Consider the following 24,293-nt stretch of genomic DNA (forward strand, 5'->3'; position numbering starts at 1 on the left):
CTCCTGAAGATTAAGGCTCTGGTTACAGTTCTGCCAGAACCTTCAAAACGCCTCCTTGATTAGCCATTAGGATTGGATCGGTAATGGCTCACATTACATGGCCCCTAACAGCTGAGTTCTTGTTTGGTATTTGCACAATCTTGCCTACTGCTCCTTGATTGAAAAATGCCTTTTTTTTTGTGTGAGTGTGTGTGTGTGTTTCTTGTGCATATTTATACCAGTGCCATTTACACTACTGAAGAAATGTAAAAGATTAGAGAGGATGAACTGGTGCACCTGTTTCTCCACTGGTTACAGAGAGAGAAGCACTACATCAAAGCAGTTAATTACATTTTGACTAAATAAGAGTATTATTTGCAAAACAGTGATGGAATGCTCAGTAAGGTGAGTAGATGTACACAGCTAGTCTCTACAAAAAAATTAATGGTTGTGAAGCTATCCAATACTTAGTTTTATCTACCTTTTTTTTTTTTCAGTCCATTTAATTAATAAAAACTCTGTGTAACAATGTAGAAAACTACACAGTTTCTTTTTGGTCAGAAGAGAATTGAACAAACAGAAATACGAGGGTCTGCAGACTGTAAGTACCCAGCAAGGAACAGTGTCTGATTCAATACATCTCCTGAGTCCTGTAGAAGGTATATTAAGATCCCGTGGCTGTAAATTAAAAATAAAAAAGTTAAAGCTGGAAATACTGGTAAGGATTTCCAAGAGATTTGGTAGATTGCTTATTTAAAAATGAAGGCTGGATATCTCTGTAACATATGTTCTCTGGCCAAAGCACAAGTCATTACCACCATTCAGAAATCACCCAATAGGATGAATGAGGATTTGTAAAACTACCAGAATGTTTTTTTCCTGACCTTAAAAAATATGGAAGAAGTTTCTGTAGTGGGAGATGATCTCAGTGGTCTTCCATAAATATTGTCTTTTAAATGCTTATGGAATGTCATTAAACTATTTGAAGCCAAATCAATCATTCCTTTTAAACTTAAAAGGAATACCACTAATCAGTTCTTATGCTAGACAGGAATAAACTTCTTTAAAAAGGTTTTATACGATCCTATTCCTGCAGCTCAATTTTGCCAGTCAGCTCTCCAGACACTGTCTTATAGAAAGGAAGAACAAGTAGTTTCTGCTCTACAGGTATTTTTAAACAAGAATAATCACTTGTAAAGGAAGTCTGGTTTACAGAAATCCAACCTCTGCTACAACTGCCTTATTGGTACTATGATGCATAATTTTCTGCAGAAACAACTCCTTGGATTTCAGCTGGTTGCTACTTGAAGGTAAATTCTAGACACTAAATCCAAATTAATATTTTCCTTGGCCATGTGCTATCAAGATTAAAACCTATGTTTATTCTTTCACACAGCAAAGTTCCAACTGTCCAAGGGAAAAAAAAAAAAAAAACAAACCAACCTAATTGGAGATCACATCATTACTAAAAAACAATGCTGATTTTACTTGCTTAGCCTCAGTGTTTCTATCCATTTATCACTCCTTGGATGTTGCCTTTATGTGATCTACTTGGAAAAGTAAACTCCTTAGGAAAGGGACCTTACAGTTGTTTCTACAGAACAAATAGTTTTTAGCATATTGCTAGTGCTAAGCAAATAACAACAAATAAAAATTTGAATCATATATAAGTTCCTATGCTAGATGCAATAAAAAAACCAAGAGGGATAGAATAAGCAAATATTTTTCTGGCCAACTTTCATTTTGAAGTGGTAATTTTAACTGTTTCTCACACATGGCAGCACCTAGCATTTCTGCTGTTTCTTGACTCATCTCTAGACTTTTAATTATTTATGGATTTATAAATACAGGTATGTATAATTTAATGCATAATTTAACTTAAGATAATCACCTATCTTTTTCAGTAGGAGCTTTAACAACATCATAGGACTTGAACAAGCTGTCTTTTGTAGAAAGGATAAGGTAATTAAGCTCTGATCACCTCACCTCAGGGATGCCTGTTGGACATTTTGAGATTACAGTCAAGAAGTGCGAGTAATACCATGAATTCATCAGGCTATGCAGCTTAATGGGTTTTAATTCACATCGCTTCTATTGTTATAGTTTCTATGTGGGCAAAACACAATAAAACTTTGTAAATGTTTTTTACATACCCCCTAGATTACATGAAATTTGAAGTTCAATGTAATGAGGAATGAATGAAAATAAATTGGCGAATAAGCCTTCCCTCACCCTTTACCTGCCTTGTTTCGCTCTTCATCTGCTCTTGTAAATTTTTATTCATAATATTTTAAATGCAATCAAACATTTAATCAAGCAGACAATAAAATCTGATGGCATGTTATTTTTGTTGTGAATGACAGTACAACTTTTTGTCTATATAGTTTGCCGTGCAAGACAGTGTGAATCAAAGCCTAACATGTCGGTCAACTTTTTGAGTTTGAAATTTTTCAGCAGGACTTTATGCATTCATATTTGTTCCTTATATGTATACACCCATTGCATCTGCTGCACTCAACTGGACCTGTGCTGCACGAAGAACTGTCGAAAATCTGACTGTTACATTCAGATGCCTCGTGATTTATTGCTGACCCATCCCATAACTACACCTCAGACTCAATCATTGTAGGTCCCTTCCAAGTGAACTACTCCTATTCTATTCTATTCTATTCTATTCTATTCTATTCTATTCTATTCTATTCTATTCTATTCTATTCTATTCTATTCTATTCTATTCTATTCTATTCTATTCTATTCTATTCTATTCTATTCTATTCTATTCTATTCTATTCTATTCTATTCTATTCTATTCTATTCTCCTTTTTGGGGAGACAAACAGGTTTTTTTGTTATAAACACAGCTGTCTTTAAAAGCTGTCATGCAATGAATTATAGTATACTAGCAATATAGTTAGCTAGAATGACATAACATAGGATGAAACAGTCATAAGACTTAAAACTTAATTACTGATGAGATGTGATATTCCCATTGCAATTATGCTGTCTGGGTAGGGTTAACGTTCTTTCCCTTTGTGTAATATGAAGCTCTTAGCGTCATTGCTAATCATGACTTTGGAATTGTACTGTTCTTCAAGAGCTCAAAGTCAAATGTGTATGTCAGGAGCCTTTTCACAAATCATCACCTCATTTCTCTATCCTGCCAGGTTGGACTCAGTACAGAGAGGATGACTTTCTGCTGCCTTCCTACTTGAACTCCACAGTCTAAGATCAGCTGAGCCCAAGATCTGGCTGACTGCTCTGAGGTTTGCCTCCAGTGGTTTTCTGTTGCTGTGCTGCAGAAGGGAATAGCTGGTCCCTATCCAAGCACAAATCTTTTGGCATTTCCCCTACCTTAACAACTCTATTAAAATCAGGAAGCTACAGTGCACTAAGGCAGACTGTCGGCCACAGCAGTGCTTCACACTGCCATAGGATGGAAACACAGGTCAAATGCAGAGTCTGGATCTGCATTTAGCCCTCAAAAGCTCCTTTGCTCTAACCCTAGCTCTAACAGTCCTTCCCTATGTGGTCTTTATGGGTCCATTTAACACTTTTGCCTCAGTTTCTTCCCTCCCTAAACCAGAGACAATATTCACAAGAAGGTGTAAGACCTGATTAGTGGTTATGAAATGGGAGTCACTGAGTATGTTGCTGTGGATCTGTGGACTCGTACATACCAAAGACAGTTATTTCTTACAGAAGTCATTAATACTTATATTGCTGTAATCCCACTCAAGTTCTGCTTGCAGGATATAGAATCATAGAATCATTTAGGTTGGTAGAGACCTTTAATATTGAAAGAGACCTCTAAGAGTTCAACCATTAACCTAGCACTGCCAAGTCTACCACTAAACCATGTCCCTAAGTGCCACATCTACACACCTTTTAAATACCCCAGGGATGATGACTCAACCACTTCCCTGGGCAGCCTGTTCCAATGTTTGATAACACTTTTGGTGAAGAAATTTTTCCTAATTTTCCAACCTAAACCTCCCCTGGCACAACTTGAGGCCATTTCCTCTTGTCCTATCACTTGTTACTTGGGAGAAGAGACCGACCCCCACCTCGCTACGACCTCCCTTCAGGCAGTTGTAGAGAGCCATAAGGTCTCCCCTGAGCCTCCTTTTCTCCAGGCTAACCCACCCCAGTTCCCTCAGCTGCTCCTCACTGGGTTTGTGCTCCAGACCCTTCCCCAGCTTTGTTGCCCTTCTTTGGACGCTCTTCAGCACCTCAATGTCTTTCCTGTAGTGAGGGGCCCAAAACTGAACCCACTGTTCATCTCGTCAAATATGCCCATACATATGCTGCTACATACAACTGACTGCCTTAGTATTTAGTTTTCATTTGTTGTATGGGAAAATTCCCTGTTGCCCATATTTTTTCAAGACTTTTTGCTAGTTTTTTCTCCCTTGATCACAAGATTGTTCTAGATGGGGCCTTTTTTGCCTTACTGCCTCAGTTTGTCTAGTGTTTAGTATGCTGCTGTTGTAGCTTGTACTTGGAGTTTTACATGCTACTTTATTTACTATTAATGATTAAAAAAAAAATGACCCTGTTTAGGTGATGAAAATTTCATCCACCTTAAGCTCTGTTTACTTTGCATGGGCTATAGAAACATTTTCCTGTTGGTACTGTGGATAATTTTTTGATTACATTATGACCAGGATGATCTCACTTCTCTTCCATGAAAGTAAGCAATTCACTTTAATCTTCTGTTTCACTTTTTTTTTTTTTTCCCTGTACATGCTAAGAAAACAAATTTATCTGTAAATTCCAATGAAGGCAACATTTAAATCCATGTAAAACTATGTTAAATTTGTCTGTTTACAAAAGCATGAGGACACTCATTTGTGCAATTAAAAAAATTTTTAAGAAAAAGTTCAAGATCTGAATTACACTATTATATCTTTTTAAATGAGGACCTATTTGAAAGTAGTACATATTTCTTCACTACATCTGACAGTTTCTGAAAAACCAATTGGATTTATCTGATTTAGTACTCATTGCATGTATGAAGGGGAAATAGCTACATATAAGTACTAGCATACTGGTTTAGTGGGTATTTCTTTTCTAGATATTTAGTAAATTGGAGATTCAGATTAAATATAATTTTCCCATGTTTAGAGGAGCATATGAGTCACCAGAATCAGAAGGTTACATTGGGTATGCTTATTTGATGTTGTTAGATAGGGAAACTTGTTTTATGACACATCCATAGAAATGGAAGTGGGTGTCTCAGTTCATCTGTGAGCAAAATGTTCCACGTTGTTTTCTATCATGCCAATTTTATTGCCATGCCTAATAACAACCACTAATATCTGGGATGATATTCTAGGTGACTGAACCATTGAATTTGCCTCTGAACAACACAATCATATATAACTTGGGAGCATATCCCCTTTTTTGTCACGGTGTTTACACTATTGGTTGTAGCCTTGCCCAGTTGAAATTTGGAGACTATCTATATTTTGATTTGTTCAGTTTGTCTAATCAAATCCAATAATTGGGACTCTAGTGATGTAAACTATTTAAAGGCAGCTAGAAAGATACAAACAAGTCTTTACTGCTGTAAAGTGTTGCTTGATTACAAAATCAGACCTGTTAAATTATCTTGGTTTAGTCTAAATACTGCTGTATTGCAAAATGCAGATTTCAGTGGTGTTATAAAACAGGTATGTCTTTCTTACCCAAGTTTTTCAGCCTTTTTCAGTATTGTTATTATACTAAATCTGAAAACCTATTTCTGATTTTAGGCTGTTAATTTAAGCAGTTGTGTGGTCTCCTTGTTTTACTACCCAAACTGAAAACATTTCCTTATAATAAATGGGCTGTATAGTTCTCTTAGCTTCTCTTTAGCCATTTTCCTTTTAATTTTAAAAAAGCACTGTACAAAATACTAATTGATTCTGCAGGAAAAGCTCTATAGTTATAGAGCTTTTTAAAGTGACAGCTTTAAAGTTCTAAGATCCTAAACACCTAAGTTGTCCAATGACTGGGGTTTTTTAAGTGTCTATTCTTGAATTGTAGAAATCTGAGGAAGAAGAAGTAAGACTGGACTTGGATGAATGGCACCCGAAATGTAGCCACACTGTAGTTTCCTGGGTGTTAATATATATGCATCTAACAGAAATTACCGCAGTTGGCATGAAGTCCTGCATCTGTTTGTTAGGCTCAGGCAGAAGTGTTGCCCCAGTGATGAAAAAATGCATCCCTAATATTTGAAATCTTACTGCAATATCAGTTTGGCCATCTGTTCTTCCTGGCTTATGAGTTCTCAGTGGCTGTTCTGCACCCCTAAAATAGACAGAAGTAAACACTGCTGAAAGGCAGTTGAGTACCAGAGGAGTGGAATTTGGGGCGCTACAAAGGAAAGTTTAACTCCTGAAGAGTGATTTGGTCATATTTCCTATGCATAAATTTGCCCTGTAACTTTTAAATATTTTGCTTAGAAAATTACAAATGGCAACTATCACAATAAACCTGCAACAGTTGTGGTTTAGATTTACATTTCAATTAGTTGGAAATCCCCTGAAAGTGGAAATAAATAATCCTTCAGAGAACATTAGAGATACCTTATTTGAATATTTCTGATCATAAGGTAATTGAACAGTTATTTTGCTTATAATAAAATCTTTCTTAGGGCTTGATTTTTTTTTTTTTTTTAACGAGAGTAACATCTTGGCTAATTAATAAATCTCTTATTTGCCTATGTTATTTTTTCCAGTGACGCAAACCACTTACCTAGCTTGTAAACAATTTTGATTTCTAATTAGAATGGCTAAATGAGAAGCATTTGAATTTTAGATATATGTGAAGAATTTAATTTGCTTTTTCTTTGTTAAGAATAGTGAAGTATGTCCTTGATGTTCCAGAATCTACTTTCTCAGCTAAGAACCCAAAAAGCAGTATCTCTCACAAGTGGATTATTCACAAGGATATTTTGCAAAAGGGTACTGAGATGAATAACAACATAATGAAATGTTCTCATCACATCAGTGAGAACTGGGGGATGCTGATAACATAGCCATTTTGGAGCAGTATTTCCCATTTCTACCCTATTGTTAGACTCTGTATTACATAAATTAGTATCGTATGCATCAATTTGCCTTTTAGTAATCTATGCTGTGGATGCTGGAGTCTGCCTCTCAAATCTGAGAGTGTACTGCTGCTTACAGAAATCTAGTGATAAACTTTTGCAATTGTGCTGCTACTTTCAAGGGCTGAGTTGCTGAATTTTTTTTTTTTTTTTTTTCTAGGACTTAAGATGGCTACTTTTGGCCTCTGGTTTTATCTGCCAGTTCATCCCTGTCTGAATAGGTCCTTGTCTCCTTTCACTGTAGTAACTATTGCTGCCTTATCTTGGAAATATAGTTAAGTAAATAGAAGCAACTAACATGTACAGAGCAAAGGAGTGCTCTGATTTTCATAGATACTAGGAAGAGACTTGAAAGTCTGAAGGTGTTAGGAGGTCTTTCATTAATAATTGGGTTGCAACATTAAATTCCAACATTCTTCTGGCTGGAAACTGTCCCCCTCCCTCAAGAGTCCTTCTAGATCAGGCCTCAGATTCAACAACATCCAGGTCAGGTAACATTTCTTATGTTTTCATTAGATGACGCAGAATTTGAGAGTGTAAACAGGAAAGAATTGATTTGTTTGTGACCTTCAGATCATTTACTTTGAAGGCCTCTCTGGTTTGTAGCTTGTTAACATATCGTGGCTGGGGGCAACTTATTTTCCCTAAAATCCTTTGGTTTTGGGGTCCAGATCAGGATGTGGCCACCCAGGTTTGAATTTTAGTGAGGGTGAACCGAATGGGCCAAAGCACAGAGCTGCACTTTCCGAGTCTTTGCCGCGGGTCCCGGGGAAGATGGCTTTCCGGCACGCAGCGTGATTTGCATCCTGCGAGCTGGATCTTGCCCGCGCTCCCCGCACCTCTGCCGTGCGACGCTCTGCAGCGCCGGGGTGCCACGCGTGAAGCTCCTGTGCACTGCGCGCAGCCCCTGCGTGCGGCTGACGCTTCACCGCCGTCCCCTGGCCACAGGCCGTGGGGGGAGGAAGAGGGCCACGGGTGGGCTCGTTCTGCGCGCGGGGGGCGGCTCGGGCGGGCCGGTGCCGTTCGCGGAGGGGCCTCGCGCCTCTGCGGCGGGAGAAGCGCCGATGCCCGCGGAGCTGCGCCCCCCGCCCCGACACGGGCGTCCCGCCCGCGCGGGGACAGGCGCCGCCGCGCTCCGCCCCGGCCGGGCCCCGCGGCCCGTGACGCGGTGGGCGGGGCGGGGCCTGGCGGCGGCGGCGGCAGCGGCGGCGGCGGCGGCGGCGGCGGCAGCGGCAGCGGCGCGGGAGGCGGTCGGGCCGGCAGGATGCTGGAGATCCAGCTGGACGATGGCGGCGTGGGGGGGTACCCGGGCGACGATTATTGCTCGGGGTCAGTGATGTCGGAGCGGGTCTCGGGCCTCGCCAACAGCATTTACCGCGAGTTCGAGAGGCTGATCCACTGCTACGACGAGGAGGTGGTGAAGGAGCTGATGCCACTGGTGGTGACGGTGCTGGAGAACCTGGACTCGGTGCTCACCGACAACCAGGAGCACGAGGTGGAGCTGGAGCTGCTGCGGGAGGACAACGAGCAGCTCCTCACGCAGTACGAGCGGGAGAAGGCGCTGCGCAAGCAGGCCGAGGAGGTGAGCGACGCCGCCCCGCGACCATCTTGGCCGCCCGGCGGGTGGGGGCACTGGGCACCGCGCAGGGCAGGGCCCGCGGCGGGCGGGGCCCGCGGGGCGGGTGGGCCGAGCCCGCGGGGGCGGCTGGGGCCTGTGGCGGGGCCGCCTACCCGCAGGCCTCGGTTCTGTCACCTCGATGGGCCGGCGCCGGCTGGTCCCCTCACGGCAGGCCCGGGGCTGGGCGGCGGGGGGGGGAGGGCTCGGGGCAGCGGCCGACGGTACCTTCTGGAAGGGGAGCGCGGGCCCGGGCCCTGCGAGCCGTGTCCCCGCCCGCGGGTGGGGCGCGGGGCTGCCGCTGCCCGCCCCGGGCGGAATCTCTGCGCCTGGCGCGGGCAAGGCCGCGGGGTGCGCGGCCCGGGCCGGCTCCTCCCGCGGCACCGGGCGGGCGGGTGCCTCTGCAGGGGGTCTGCCCCTGTCGAGGAGCCGGGGAGAAAAAAAGCTCCACGCGAATAGCTGCAGTCCTGCGGATTTGGGGAATTCACTCTAGAAAGGCAACAACACAATAGAGGACTTGACATTTATGCTAATTCGTGGTTTAAAAAAATGCTTCTTAGAATTGACAATTTCTGTGCAGCTATACCGCTTTTTAAATGTCAGCAGTAATCTATTTAGTTCAAGTGAGAAATTAGCATTAGAGTATACCATCAGATTTTTGAAACTTGTTTCTACCAAAACTACACCTTGAACCCTAATAAAGTAGTTTCCAAAGTTAGCATCTGCAGTTCCCTGGACTATGGATTCACTCCCACGAGAGCCATATTAGAGCTGCTCAGCCTGGGGGGGGGGAGGGGGGTTTGAAAGTGGATCATGAGAAGAACAAACCCCTCTGGTGGAAAGGAACGAAAATCATTGGGTTACAAAGATTCTGATGCAGACAAAACAGAAAGGGGATGTGACTTGCACTGTTTCCTTCCTACATCTACGACTGGCCCTGCTGAAATCAAGAGCATCTTTTCGGCGATAAATGAGGACTGTGAAGCCTCTTGAAGTGATAGTCTGTGAAGCAGGATGGAACATTGATGGTGGAAGAAGTGCATCACCACCACATTATCCTCTTTTCACTACAGAACTTATTAAAAAAGTGGGTTTTTTGTAATCTTTTAGACTAAGAAATAGCAGAAGATTTAGTAGTCTTCCTCAGAGTCAAGTTCTGATTTGGCAAAGGGTAATTACTGAAATAGCTTTTGAACTGGAGAACACTGTAAAGCACCATGCAGTGTTTTTGCAGCTGTGTTCTTGTTGCTAAATAATTGCGTGCAAGAATCTTGCTAACTTAATGAGGAGGACGCTTGTGGTCCATTACTAATAGCGAAAGCGAGAGGCAGTCAATTAAAGTTCTTGTACTGTGTTTTAATTATGTATTAATGGACTAATCAATTATCCTCTAAAATTCTTTCAAATGCGTATAGGGATTGAAAAATTATTCTGAGTACCTGAAACTTGACTTATTAAATGTTGCATAGAGGCAGTATTTTGAAGCTTCTGAGAAATAAAACTTAAAAAGTGCACTGTTTATGGGGAAAAAAAAAATGGGACTACAAATGGGGAGTGGAATGGTCCAGTGGGAATGATGTTGCACCTTTGGACTTGGGTGGATTTCTGTTCTTGACTTACTAGATACAGGATGTGTTTTCTGGAAGCAAATGTAGAGACAACAGTTACATTCCCTGCAAGGAAACTCAAGAACCATGGCAGGTTACTGTTTGCTTGCTGAGATTTAAAAAGCATCGACGGTGATGATACTCTGTCATCATTACGCACAGCTCAATGTAAGTAAGGAAAAAAAAGTGTCTGTAGGGAGACTTGCTACCAAAAAGGGATAGATACTGTGCTTTTCATGATAACAAATGAGTATTCTGCCCCTACATAATCGCTGTTACAATATCTTGTATGGACTATATGGCTAGTATTTCACTCTGCATATAGCAAAAAATACATTATTTACCTGCACCTGTTTCCCAGATGCTGCTTACTGTGTGGTAAATTACATGTTATGGAGGTGAAAATCTATGTATTACAGAGAATTCTGCTGTCCACCAGATAATTGTAAACAATCAGAAAATAGAAAAATTACTTTCCCACCAGAATGTGGATTCCCGATCTGTAGCAGGGCCCATAGTAACCAGGGAAGGTCTGTCCTACTTCTTGAGCAGCGTTCAGCTTCCTGTGCTGTGCCTTGAGTCTTGGGGTGAGATACTCACTTTTAAGTGGGAGAATCCTCCGCTGGGAACAGGATTTGACCCCAGTCTTGATTCCTCTCTGCATATGCGTGTTAATTACAACAGTTCAAGTGAGACTGAGAGATTGGAAGTTGGAGATGAAAAACTGCTCTGTTCTTCTCTTGAAGTATCGTGTCAAAAGACCATGAGTTATAATTACTTTATATTAGTTTATTAATTTCAAAGTAACTGAAACCACAAGTGTGGGCATTGTTCTCTGGCATAAAATGGTACATTGTGTTGCCTTGTTACCACTGCTGCAGAACCATCAAGTCTTGATGTTTTGTCTTTATGCAGAAATTGTGCATTTGTGCACAACAGACTCTATAGGTATGTTTTGTCAACTTAGGGCTGTTTCTAACAACTTCCATTTCACTTTTGCTAAATGCTATAAAGGAAAGTTTTCCTTCTCAATACTCTTCTGTCTCTCTCCAAGATGATTCTATATATTATCTTTTAAAACAGTCCTTGCCAAAAGCAAATTACTGCTTTATTTTCTAAACACTGCAGAGTGACTCCACCTTTTCCACTTGTCCTAAAAGAGGACAGCAGAAGCACCTAGGCAAGTGGATTGGAAATAGAAGTTTCTTGAAATAAGGCCGTGCTGTCAGTCTCTCGTTATGGGGCTTAGTACACAACGTTTTAGTTTTCTGTGACCTGCAAGCTACTGAAGATGTGGGATTGCATCAGGTTTTCGGGTTCTTTGTTTGTTTGTTTTCTTCCATCTGTTTTGTATTGTGTATGAACATAGAGTGATTGTTGCTTGCAAGGTATGGTGTTTCATGGAATCACAGCAGTGTTTAGTTTGGTGGCGACCTCCTGAGATCACTTAGTCCAGCACCCCGTGCTCAAGCAGGATCAGCCAGAGCCGGTTGTCCAGGGCCGCATCCAGTCAGAGTTTGAGCGTGTCCACAGATGGAGATGCTGCCACCTCTCTGGGCAACCTGTGCCAGCATTTGCCTGCCCTCACAGTGAGAAAGTGCTTCCTCGTGTTCAAATGGAATTCCACGTGGTTTAATTTGTGCCCATTGCCTCTTGCCCGGAGAAGAGTCTGGCTCCCTCGTCCTCGCCCCCTCCCAGCAGGTACTTAACACCCTGGTAAGATCTCCCTGAGCCTTCTCTTCTCGGGGCTGAACAGCCCCAGCTCTCTCAGCCTCTCCTCTTGAGAGATGCTCCAGTCCATTGACAGCCTTTGTGGCCCTGATATTTGTGGTGTATTTTATTTGTGGTATTTTATTTATTTTTATTGGCTGAGTATTGTTTTTATCTTGATTTTTAAGTAAATAAGGCATATGCGATAGCTCTGTTAAGCAGTCAGCCCCAGTAAGTTAGGAAGCTGGTCACTGCTTTTAGCCATATTTGTGGGGGGAAGAAAAAAAAAGGGCTAGTTATATATATAAATATATATACTTTTTTTTTTTTTTTTTTTGGTGAAAAGCATAAGCGAGAAAGGCCAAGTGGAGGTCCTGCCTGGAGGAAAAACAGGCTGAGCTTGCCAGTGTGCAGGTCAGTAGTAGACAGCAGGACAGTCAGCACATGGGTCTGGGACAGGTGGGTCCCATGTGCAAATGCCATCTCTTCCTAGTGTCTACTCAGAAGACACATGGGGGGGAGAGTTGGGATGGAGAAAAGGATAGGGGAAACCAGTAGAAATCCCCAGGGAAAACAAGCTATATTGGGTCTACTTCTAATGAGCTATTTTATTTTATGTAAGCGGCTTTCCTAGTGTTCTGGAGTCTTCTTCTCTTGAAGAAAACCACCACCATGTGCCCTAAATGCTAATTTCTGCAGAGATTGTCAGTCATGCTTGGGCACTAATTCCAGGATGAGCATGGACGTGTAAATGCATGTAAAAGCTTTCACAGACAGGAAGCACAGAAGTGTAGGGATGGCTGGTGTACATGAGGATTGCTTCTTGGAGGTCAGAAAACAAGGCTGAATCTGGAGTCTGGAGGTGGCCTTCTGATGTCTTGTTGCATGAACACTGCTTCCAGTGAAACTTCATACATTTCCAGGGAATCGTGGTGGCTGTCAAAATAAAATAAAGGTGCGTTAATAGCAAAGTAAGACCCTGGCCCATTGATTTGCAACATCAATTAATGCTCATTAGAATTTTTAAACTGGATGCTCATTTAACATGCATATATGTATGGTATAATGATAAGTACCTAGTGCTAGTTCAGAGGTCTGACCCTCTTGTGAAAGGTTTCTGTAGCTTGTGTCCTGTGCTACAGCAGTCCAGCACCTGGAAGCAACCTCCATTGGAAAGCGGTTAAGGAAGTCTCTGTCTCAGTAGATGTGGCTGTTGTTTCTAAATGACTCCTTTTCTGCCTGGGGTGGTGGGTGTGCTTCTGGGCTGCAGGCATTGGAGGGCAGGTGACACTGCCCATTTCAGAGTGTTTGGGCCTTTGCTTGGCTCTGGGGGCGAGGAGTTGGCATGCGACCACGTTGCAGAGCCTTCCAGGCTGCGGTTCTCAAAGACTTGTTTTCTCGCTGTTGGATCCAACCGAGAGGTGGGCAGTGCTGCTCCGAGCTGCCTGGTGGTGTGACTTGAAGCTTTGGCAGCAGAGACCCTTTGAAGCAGTGTGTGCTGCCACATGTGACATTCCCAATGGGAAGTCTTTTGAATTGTCATCTTCTGGGCCTTCCCCATGGGTATATCTGTGCTCTGGGTACTTTCACAGAATCACAGACTGGTTGAAGTTGGAAAGGATCTCTGGAGGTCATCTGGTTATCTGGTCCAACCACCCTGCTCAATCAGGGTCACCCACAGCAGGTTGCTTGGGACAGTATCTAAGCAGCATTTGAGTATCTCCAAGGATGAAGACTCCACCAGCTCTCTGGGCAGTCTGTGCCAGTGCTCAGTCACCCTTACAGTGAAAAGAGGTTTCCTGATGTTCAGAGGGAACCTCCTGTGTTCCAGGTTGTGCCCATTGTCTCCTATCCTGTCACTGGACACCACTGGAAAGAGCCTGGCTCTGTCCTCTCTGCACCTTCCCTTAAAGTATTTATATACATTGATGAGATCCTCCTGAGTTTTTTTTTTCCCAGGTGTTACAACCCCTTCATCATCCTTGTGGCCCATAACTAGACTTTCTCCAGTATGTCCATGTTTCTCTTGTGCTGGAGAACACAGCACTCCAGGTATGGCCTCACCAGTCCTGAATAAAGGGGAAGGATCACCTCCTCGAACCTTCTGGCAGTAGCTGAGGACACCATTCACCTTCTTTGCCTCAAGGGCACATTGCTGGCTTATGTTCAGTTTGGTGATCGTGGGGACCCTCAGTTTTCTGCCAAGCTGCTTTCCAGCTGCATGGCCCCAGCATATACTGGTCCTTGAGGTTCCCAGGACCCAAAAAGGATGTGAACTATAAAAGCCCTTCGCTGGCATTGCTACTGGGGGACTTGTGTTCAGGAGGCACCTAGGTGTCATCATTTCCCACTTCCAAAAAAAAGCAACATTTCTGTCTGATGGCATGTTGCCATGGCCATCACTTCTTATGGCTTGCTATTTTCATTGTTATTTTACATGATAAGCATGTTCACTTACCAGTATTTAATTTTTATGTAATAAGATGCTTCTGGTGTTTTGTCTGAAAACCAGTGGGCAGTGTTTTGGGAAGAGATGGTCCTTTGTAAGAGGCACAGACTATAGTTGCCACAGGTTCCTGTGTGGCTTGAGGTACTTGGAGCTCTCCAACTGGGTGACAAAATTGCAAGATTCACTAGCTCCTATCTGCATCTCAAACAGCAGAAAGGCTTTTGAAAATCCATACCCCTCTCTTGTTAAGGGATACTTTAAGTATTGCTCTTCCCTCATACACTAATTCCTCTTAAGATGGTGAAGAAGGGTGATGCTCTGTGCTCCAACCTCTGGTGTTCTCCACTATAAGCGCTTTTTTTCCTGTCTGCCTTGCTATTTTCTTTCTCTGTGAAATGAATCGCAGCCTGGGAAGGCACTTTCTGTTTCCCCACCCTGAAACCTGACCTTGCAAATAGCTGATTAATGGGAGTTTCTGCAGCTTGATGGTGACCTCATAGCATCGAAGGAGGAAAGCATTTGGGAATAGCAGATACCAGATAAAGAAAGGCTTTGCTTATCACGTGGATCCTTTCCACTATATGCAGTTGAAAGTAACTGGCAAGCATGAAATGCAGACTGACTGCACAGCCATCTGTGTGCGAGATCTGTTTCTGTATTCTTCAGACCCCTCTTCGTCCATTCCTGGAGCCTGTGGGCACCGCCAGATTTCATCAACAGAATGGGTGGCAGAATCTGTGTCGTTATTAGAGGGTTCTTCCAATTTGCATTGAGTGCGCTTTTGCAATTGTCTTGATTTACAAAAGCTGTTGGTCCTGGAGAAACTAGATTCTTTATTTTTGTGAAAAGTACTGTGATATTTGTAATGATTTTTTTTTTCTACCGAGCATGCAGTTGTTAGATTTCATATTTATGATACTTTCCACGTTACTTGTTTTAAGTTTCCAAAATATATCCATTTTAGTTGTTCAGAAATAAAAAGCAACGCAAGTGTAAGTGTCTAAAGTGATCCCATGTCTTCTGGGTGAGAAAAAACTTAAATCATGGGGTTATTAATAAAGTTTTCTCTTTCTTCTCCTATGTCTTTTCTCAGTGATGTCACTTGAACATGATTCAGAATTGATCATCATCTTGCAGATTATAATTAAAACTCAGCATCTGAAGATAATAAGAGTAGCTCTATGTATTTAAAAAGTAAGGAACAACAAAATACGTTTCTAGAGACCTCTGTGTTTCAAATTTATAAGTAGGCAGCATTAGTTATAACAACTCTAATTTTCTCCCTTCCTTCTTAAATGATAAAATAAACCTACTAGCCATCCTTAGCAGTAGTGACAACCTTGTCACTACTTTGACCTAAGATCAGCATGTTCACCATGTGAAGGATGGTAATCTTTAGATTCTGAGCATGCCTTTCCTTACAAAAAATTGTAGCAATAAAACTAAATAGGATTGTAAGCCAAAGATTTAACATCCCATTGTGTGTATTCTGATGCAGGACTAGGATCAATGTTAATGCAAGTAATGGTGATACGGATAATTCTTTCCTTCCCCTGGAGGTGAACTAGAGGCATTTGCTGGGAAATAATTAAATGGTGCTTTTTCTCTACTCAGATGTGTGAGGGTCGAGAGCAGCCCCTGCAAGCTGAAGGAGGGTTTGCTGCAGTTCTAGATTGATTCCTGTCCTGCCCCTGCTCACGTCAGTTGTGAGGTCGTCTGCACAGGTTTAAGAGCAGCAGCCATTCTCTTCTGTTCCACACTATGATTTTAGTATTATGGTAGTCTGCCCTTTTTTATTTGCTTCCTTCTTTGTGCATCACTCCATCAGGAGTAAGGCGAGTCGGCACGTGATAGGGTGCATACTAGGGGCAACAGTGTGGATGAAACCCATGCTGGCAGCAGTGTGGCGTCACAAAAGATGCCGAATGTTCCAGTCTATTCCCAGGACCTCATGTCCCACGGGATCTGTCTTGCCAGTGGACTAGTCAACGCTGGTTTTGAGATGCAAGGGAGAGGTGTAACGTTCTTCTGGTGAGAAGCCAAGCTGGTCTGATGGAGGGGTACCAAATGCAGACTAAGAGCTAAAATACAAGATGTAATGCTCTGGAGTTTGGCAGAGGAAAATATGCTCTTAGAAATGCAGGAGCAGCTTGTCCTTCCCTTTACTTTTTTGATCTTGCCTCCATAAAAAGTTTGTGTGCAGAATACTTTTTCAGTGTAAAAACAATAGCTTTTTTTAGCATATTAGAGGTGTTATAGGACAAACAGTTGTTGGAAAGCCATTTGCTAAAAATGCTTCATTAGTTATTCTGAATTTTTCTAATAAATGGTATGAAGTCTACACTGATGAGATTAAATGAATTTGCAGACTCTTTAGTTTACAAGTTTTATTAATTTAAAGAAAGCTAACAAAATCAATTTGTGACAGGCAATAGACACTGACCATATGATACCTATTTCTAAACCACTTCTTTATGAGGAATCAGGCTTTCCAAATGCAGTGCCCATTAGTCCTTGCCATCTGGTTTCACTAGTTGTCCTCTCTCTGAAGGTCCCAGTCCAGCAGAACACATGCCACACATTCAGCTTCAGGGACATCCCAGGCTCCATTGGCTGCCATGCTGATCACAGCCATGGTGTGGAGGTTGTCCATCTCGTGTTGGCTGTCAGCTTCATTCCTTCCTTGGCAGCTGTGGCTTCAGTGGGGCTGTACCCCTGTTCTAGGGCTCTGCCATGGGTGCTCAAGGCAGTGAGCCTTGCCCTTCCCACCAGCCTGCTACCCGTTCTGCTGGAGTCTCCATGGCTTCTCTGCTGCTCACTGGCACGGTGGTCTTTGGCAAATCTCCTACTCACTTTGTTACAATTTTTTATATCTGTAAAATAATGATTTAAGCACCTCCCAGAATAGTTACGTCATTTGACCCAATTTTTGAGCACAACCACCTTTTCTAGCAACATTAAATGCAATTGCAGCATCTTTGTAAATCCAATTATTTGAAACACTGCCTACATTTTACCATCCCCACCTTAGTCTCACCTCCTTGGTTTCCTGCTTTTTTGTTCCTTGAGCTGGGTGGCTTCTGTAGTGTGCAGCCTGAGTTGGATCAAAATTGCCACATAATTTGCATCATAACTCCAGATACAAAAATACATACAAATACGCTTTAGTCCTCACAAAGGAAGAAAGTTTACATTACTAGCTTACATAATTTTGATTTTTTTTTTTCTTTTCAAAATGTTTATTCCATTAATATTTGTTTCATTATCCATTGTTATCCATGCTCTGTTTCTGTTCAGCATTTAAAACCAGTGCATCAGTATCTTTTATATCCCTGAATGGGGGCTTGTCCTAAGCTATGCAGGAAACAGAAAATCATAACTTCAATAATGCAGTGTCATATGTGAAAAAATTCAGAAAGAAAGAAAAATCAAAGAGGCAAGAGTTTGGATAGTAATTGTTGGGTGCTCTCCACTTGCTGTATTTGTAGTATGATGGACTCCATGATTTGGGAGGAAATGAACATCTACACTCTTAAAATAAGGAAAGTTATCTTAAACTAGTATTTACCATGTAAGTTTACTGAGAATGCCTCTGTCCAGGTGTCCAGCATCCATAGTACAGCCTGTTGTGGAAGCAGCATGTGAAACAGGAGGTTTGTGCATGTCGCAACGTGATGAGCATCCAGCATCCACTCAACCTGTTGTTTTAATACTGAATGGTCTATTACTATATGTTTATACACACACACATCTAAGTTAATATTAGTATTAAGTATGTATGCAACTATAGTATGTATAGTTACAGCACTGGATACTGCCTTGCTTTAAGCTGAGTTACTCCAGACTTGATCCCTATGGACTTCCGACTGCATGGTAATTTTTGTAACAAAACTGTGACTGTTTTGCCTCTAGCACTCTTAGAAAGACTCCCATTAATTAAAAACTTAGGACAGTAACACTGGAAGGGCCTTCCTGAGTCAGCATGTCCAGTCCCTTCGTGTTGCAGGCAATGGAGTTATGTAATCAGTTTCATAAATATGTCAAGCTTGGTCTTTAAACCATTAGTTAAATCTCCTGCCTCAATGTCCTTCCTCTACTCTTACCTTCTTATGAACTGCAGTGGAGTTGTTTTTTTTCATTCATGGCCTGGTTTTACTGGTTTGTTCTTGTGCCGGCATTGTCCTTTACTGTTAGTAAGTTTTCACTCTATCAAACACTTATGTCTTTGTTCGCTGTGTTAATGGAAACTGGTCCTGTCCTATCTTGGTCTGCATTTGCTAGGTGTTGGAGCCAAGCTCTCTGTTCCCTGGTTGAAAAAGGCAGGTTAGCTGGCCTGTGCTGTGTGTCCTAGTAGCATGGAGGTGCCTGTGTGTCACCTGGCCAGACTAGTCTTGTTCTACAGATTCCCTCATCCCCCTCTTCCTTGACTAACACTTAGCCACATCTGGTGCTTGGGTTGATCCTGAGGGGTAGGAGGAATAGTGGGTGGTTTTCCAGGTACGTCTTACCAGTGCTTCGTATGATGGCATGAATGCTGTCCTAGGAGTAACCCAGTGTCACACTGCCTTTTTCAAAGTCCTAGTAATAAGATTTATCTGAGGGCTGTCACCTTTGTTAGCGTGGTCCAGTGCAGTCTCTGTGATGTGGAGTGGCAGGAGGCAGCAGCATGTCTGTCTCCTTTCTGCCCTCCTCATGCTGCAGTTATACCTGACCCAGAGCATGTCACCATGGGGTCCAGTTAACTAATCATTCTGTCATCAGCTCCTTCCTTTCAACCCTCCTCATCACAGCAGAAATGGCTGTTCCTATGTGTGTGCCCTTGCCTTTGTGTGCTGTTCAGTCCTAGTATCGCTCTGGCTTTCAACATCATCCAGTTCTTCCCCTGTGATTGTTTGGTTCTCTTTAGTGCCAATGGCATCTCCAGGTCTCGTGTCATCTGCAAGTCTTCATAGTCACACCTCCTTTCTTGTTGGCCATGCTTGCCAGTGAAAATACGGGTCAAGGCTGTTCTCAACACAGTTTTGAGAACTCCGCTAGCAACCCATTCCTTCCTTCTGCACCTCTTTCCTCCAGTGCATCTTCTGTGCCTAGTGAGCATGTCATTAGTGCCACTGGGAGATGTGAGTGGCTGGATGGGCAAACCGTGTCTCAGGCAGAGCTGGAGCAGGGTCAAGAGTATGGGAGGGTCCCCTCTGCCTCTTCTGGCTGTGCTATAGGACCCAGCCTACTTCACAGAGAGCATCTTAAAAAAAAAGTGATCTTCCTTTGAGAAAAGACTCAGATCACTTGGAAGAGGAATATAGGAGATGGTAATCTTTGCATAAATCAACAAAAAAGACATTTATTTTGCAGAAGACATTCAAAGACCAATCTATGATTATAGAGTATCTAGCAGATAAAAGATGTCTTTTTGAATCCTTGAAGTTAGCAACAGGAACAAAAATCTTTATCTTCAAGCTCTACAGATGTAAAGGAAATGTTATTTCACTAGAAGGTTGTATGCTTTTATGGAGATGAAAATGTTGCTTCAGGAGTGCATTTGTTTTTGAAAAGGTTAGCAAAGATTCAGACACAGGGCATAGCTCAGAGCATCTTTCCATTATGAAACTGTGTACTATGTGTCCTTCTGGAGTAGCAAATTATAAAAACTAAGTGAAAAATACAGTTAAAATGGCATTATAATGTGTCAGAAGAAATGGGAAGGAGGAGGAAAGAGGTGTTCTCTTTTACAACGTTTTGGCTGTTCTACTAATAAATTACTTTCTTCACTGTCAGCTTTACTTGAGGTCAGAGACCTCAGCCAAAGAAGGCCAATATTTATTTTTCCATGTTCAATGCATATCTATGGGTAAGCATCTTCATGTGATGAATCAGTGTTATATATCTTAGGTATTCAATATGCATTCCTGATAAAAGACACCTCCTGGTCCCAAGGCTGATGTGTAGCATAAGTTGTACTGTGAATATAGTTTGAACTTTGTGATAGGTGAAGCATAAGATTTTGAACAAGCATGAAATTTAAGATGGTAAATGAATTACCTGTGAGTTCTAAAAAGTGTGGTGTAGTCAGGGGTTTTAAATTCTTGATTGCTTCATTTCACAGTTGCAGCTGAACTTTTTTTCAGCTTGTGGACTGCTCTTTGTCAGTGCACTTATGGGAGTGTTGTAGTTTGGTCTTCTGAACCATGTCTTATAAAACTAATACTTGAGGTAGCATCTTGTTTGTGGTAACTAAGATCCTTCTGAGATGGAGAAGATACGGGCTATTATTAAAATTTGCACTTACTGATTGTGTATTTTCTTATCGCACAGTTCCTGGTTGAGGACTCTTTTTGTATGGATTACAGAGGTATTGGGTTTTCACTGCGTGTTGATACTGCTGGGGAGCATCCAGGCCGCAGGGGGATCTGAGGTTCCTACTTTGGGTGCTGTGGCTGGGATTGACCTGGATCACCAGGAGAAGCGTCTTCTGAAGACATGGGTCTTCCAGGAGAAAGGGTGAGCTTTGTTCAGAGCACTCTCAAACCCATGGGTCTGTCACCTTGGGGCATGGAGGAGTGAGGTGAGTGATTATCAGTTGAAATACAAGGAGTCCCTTTTTATGTGTTAGTGAAACTCTGCTCTCAGGGAGCCAGAATATTTCTAAAATTCATGTTATGTTAGATCCAACAAATTGGAAGTTTAGGTATGCTTTTATCACTGTGTGTGGGCTGATAGCCCTAATTTTCTATTTTTGTGAGGGTGCATTTCAGCTGTTGAGACCAGTGAGGGAGAATGCCTTTAAATATTTGCAAAACCTTTGTTTTCACAAGGGAAACACTAATTATATCTGTATTGCTTCTCTTTCTGATAGAAATTAGGAATATTTTAATGCAATGGATTCAAGTTAGCATTGATGTAAGGTAGACATGACTCAATTCCTTAATCTTCTACTTCAGCATTGCTAAATAAGTGACTTGACTTTATATAAAATGCCTACAAGGATAAAAACCTGAACATCTATTCATAGTTTGAGATTTTAAACTATTTGTTGATTTTTAGACAGCTCTAATGGTCTCTCCTAAAAAGTAGTTGCATCAGTGTAGGCTGCCTCATAAAGTGAGAAGCAGAATTGCCCTGATATCAACTATTGAAAATGAACTTACTTCTTGAGGGAGCATTTTGCTGATGACCACCGTCATTCTGAGAAGTAGCTTAATTTAAGGATCCTTTTTCTGATTGTCAAAGTGGAAAGATTATAAGACTCTGTTCCTGAAGCTCTGGCATTGTTGACATCCGACCGTGGCCAGTGCCTTTACAGGAGCTACAATAAGGAAGTGTGACTTGCTGAATCGCTTTCTGAAGTTGCTGTTGAGTGAAATGGCTCCTGTTAAGAGAGAAGAACAAGGTCTTCACCTTGGGTGACGTGTAAAACTCATCGTCATCAGGCCTGATAATGGGACTGGAGACTTGGTTTTGAAGAGGTTAGATTTAAATAGCCAGAACTTGGCCTCTTTCTTTGTTGTGTTTTCTAAGACAGTACTGTCAACATAATCCGCTAAACTGACAACCTAATCAGGTGCTGCCAAGAAGCTGTGAGGTGGAGTACACAGCCAGCATTGCCTCTCTCAGCTGTGGGCTTCCTGCAGGTGAGATGGCCTCCCCTGGGGAGTTGGGTGCAGCACGAGCCCTTCCCCACTTCACCAGCAGACCTCTGTTTCTGAGCGGATGTCTCTGCCAGGTGTGTATTCCTTGCTTCTTTGTGCATCGCTGCTTTTACACTCACAGCACTGCCATCTCCTGTCGTCAGAGGGACAAGGGGACAGGTCTGAGATTGAACTCCGGATGCTCCCTTAGGTGTGCAATACCATTGTACAAACTACCAGCCACTGCAGATTAAGGCCATGCAATGAGATTTCTGTATATATGTGCATCTCTGGCTCTCTGCTTGATTTATCACTGATGTGATGTGATGATTTTTGATTATATGCTACTATCTTTAGTCATTTTCTTCCTTTGCAAAAGGCTCTAAAGCAGGAAGCCAAGCAATCTTCATTGTACCACTGCTTTTCAGAGGAATATTCATTCTTTTGCCTTAAGATGATTTTACGCTAGATATTTTCTCTGTAAAGACTAGTGTGTGGGCCATTGTTGTTTGTCATAATCCTGGGTTATTACAGACCAGTTTTCCTGCTTGAAATCTGGGGATAGAGGCTAGCAGAAAAAAAGCCACGTGACTAATTTTTAAATATAGCAGTTTCATACTCCAGTTTTCTTAGATTACTGATGTGATTATCTGTTTAACTGTAACTGTTCATATTCAGAAATTATTCTTTGAAAGCAAGCATAGAGCCTCTGGGAAGAAAAATAGTAAAAATTATTAAAAAACAGTAAAAATACTAATGCTGTGGTCAGCCTTCCTGTTGAGAACTACTGGGAGTGTGGGCTGTTTCTTCTTCGAGTGTACTCATCTACTTTTTCATAGTGGGATTCAAAAAAAAAAAAAGTACTTAACCATCAGGAGAATTACCTGGTTCTTTTTATTCTTGTTTTCTAATGAAATCAGTGAGGTGTGGGTCTGAACTGAGCTCTGTGCCATCAGAGAAAATCCGTTGCAGCACCTGGCTCTGCAAATGAGAAAACCCTTGAAATCAAGGGCAGCTCATAGCAGCAAGTTAAGCCTGTGATTCTCCTCCAGCACCGTATTTATTTTGCCTCTTGGCAGCACTAAATTGAAAGAATGCAGACAGCAAATTTGCATTTCAGTTTTTAAGCTTAGTACCCTGGGCATTGTAATTCATGTCAGAGTTTTTTGTAAATAGTGTAACTCAGTTATTTTAAAATGTCTTTAAAAAGACTACAAGGATATGGTGTCTGGTTTTGGGTATTTTGTTTTTGGCCCACTCTTACTCTGTTAAATACTTAAGTTTATAATAAAGCTGGAGTAATATCTGCAGTATCTGCTTTCAGTAAGTCATTGGAATTTTTTTCTGTCATTATTTCTGAGGCCAGAAGTATGAATTTGATTCATATGAATATTGTTTTCCCTTATGAGGACTTGCTGATTTTAGTTAGCACCCCCAGAGATGCTGGAGCTTCGTCTTTGTGCGTCGAACATTTGTGCAGCATTTAGATAGGATTGGCTACACAGAAACTTAGATGAAAACCACAAGAAGCAAGAGTAAACCAGAAGGATTATTTTTCTGTTATAAGTGGTTTTGCTGCTTTTTGTAAATATTGCAGACAGAAAATGTTCACATGGGAAGGTGACTTTCAAGTTAGTGTCCCTTCTGCCTGTTTATTTTTAGGAGGTTTAAAAGGTCGGAGTGAAATCTTGGTCCTCTTCAAGTTCCTGAGAACATTCCCACAGCTTCAGTGGGGCCAGGATTGTATACCACTCACCCCACCCTCACACCTGCCCCAAAAGAAATGGAAAATCCGAAATGCCTATGGATGTTTATTTACTGAGCTGCATTCACTCAAAAATATGTGCTTGGTTTTAAAGTGTAACTGCCTCTGAGTCTGGTTGTTAAAAAATAAAAAAATATGCTTTATTCAGTCTGTGTTCCCTGTTTCTCCTGATCTGCTATGAGTTTCCAGCAGCATGGGAAGGCAAGGGTTGGTGCAGAGGGCACCATGTGCTAGGAGGATGTGTTGTGTGCTAGGGGATGCACCTGGCAGGTTGAGTTAGGACAGGAGGGAGACTGTAGCCAGCCCGGGCGGTGCTGGGCCATCTGCAGCCGTATATTATGGTCCATGAGCCACATGAGCTTGAGGACCATGGCACAGCATCATGCTGTAGACGAAGTGCTGCCTCTGCTGTCTCTTTCTCTGGAGGCTGTTGTTCACAAGAGTGGTA

General features: G+C 42.2%; 1 protein-coding gene across 30 annotated transcripts in view; it reads left to right on the forward strand.

The window, feature by feature from the left end:
- The first annotated feature begins 8,282 nt into the window (after nucleotides 1–8,282).
- Nucleotides 8,283–24,293, forward strand: part of MAPK8IP3 (mitogen-activated protein kinase 8 interacting protein 3) — a 76,402-nt gene continuing 60,391 nt past the window's right edge. For all 30 annotated transcript variants that reach the window (XM_042798431.1, XM_042798443.1, XM_032985788.2 and 27 more), the window contains exon 1: nucleotides 8,283–8,656. In XM_042798431.1, the coding sequence (XP_042654365.1) occupies nucleotides 8,339–8,656 (318 nt within the window). In that variant the 5' untranslated portion in view covers nucleotides 8,283–8,338. The remainder of the gene's footprint in view (nucleotides 8,657–24,293) is intronic.

This window comes from Tyto alba, unplaced genomic scaffold (assembly GCF_018691265.1).
Source record: "Tyto alba isolate M040663 unplaced genomic scaffold, T.alba_DEE_v4.0 Super-Scaffold_28, whole genome shotgun sequence".
NCBI lineage: Eukaryota > Metazoa > Chordata > Aves > Strigiformes > Tytonidae > Tyto > Tyto alba.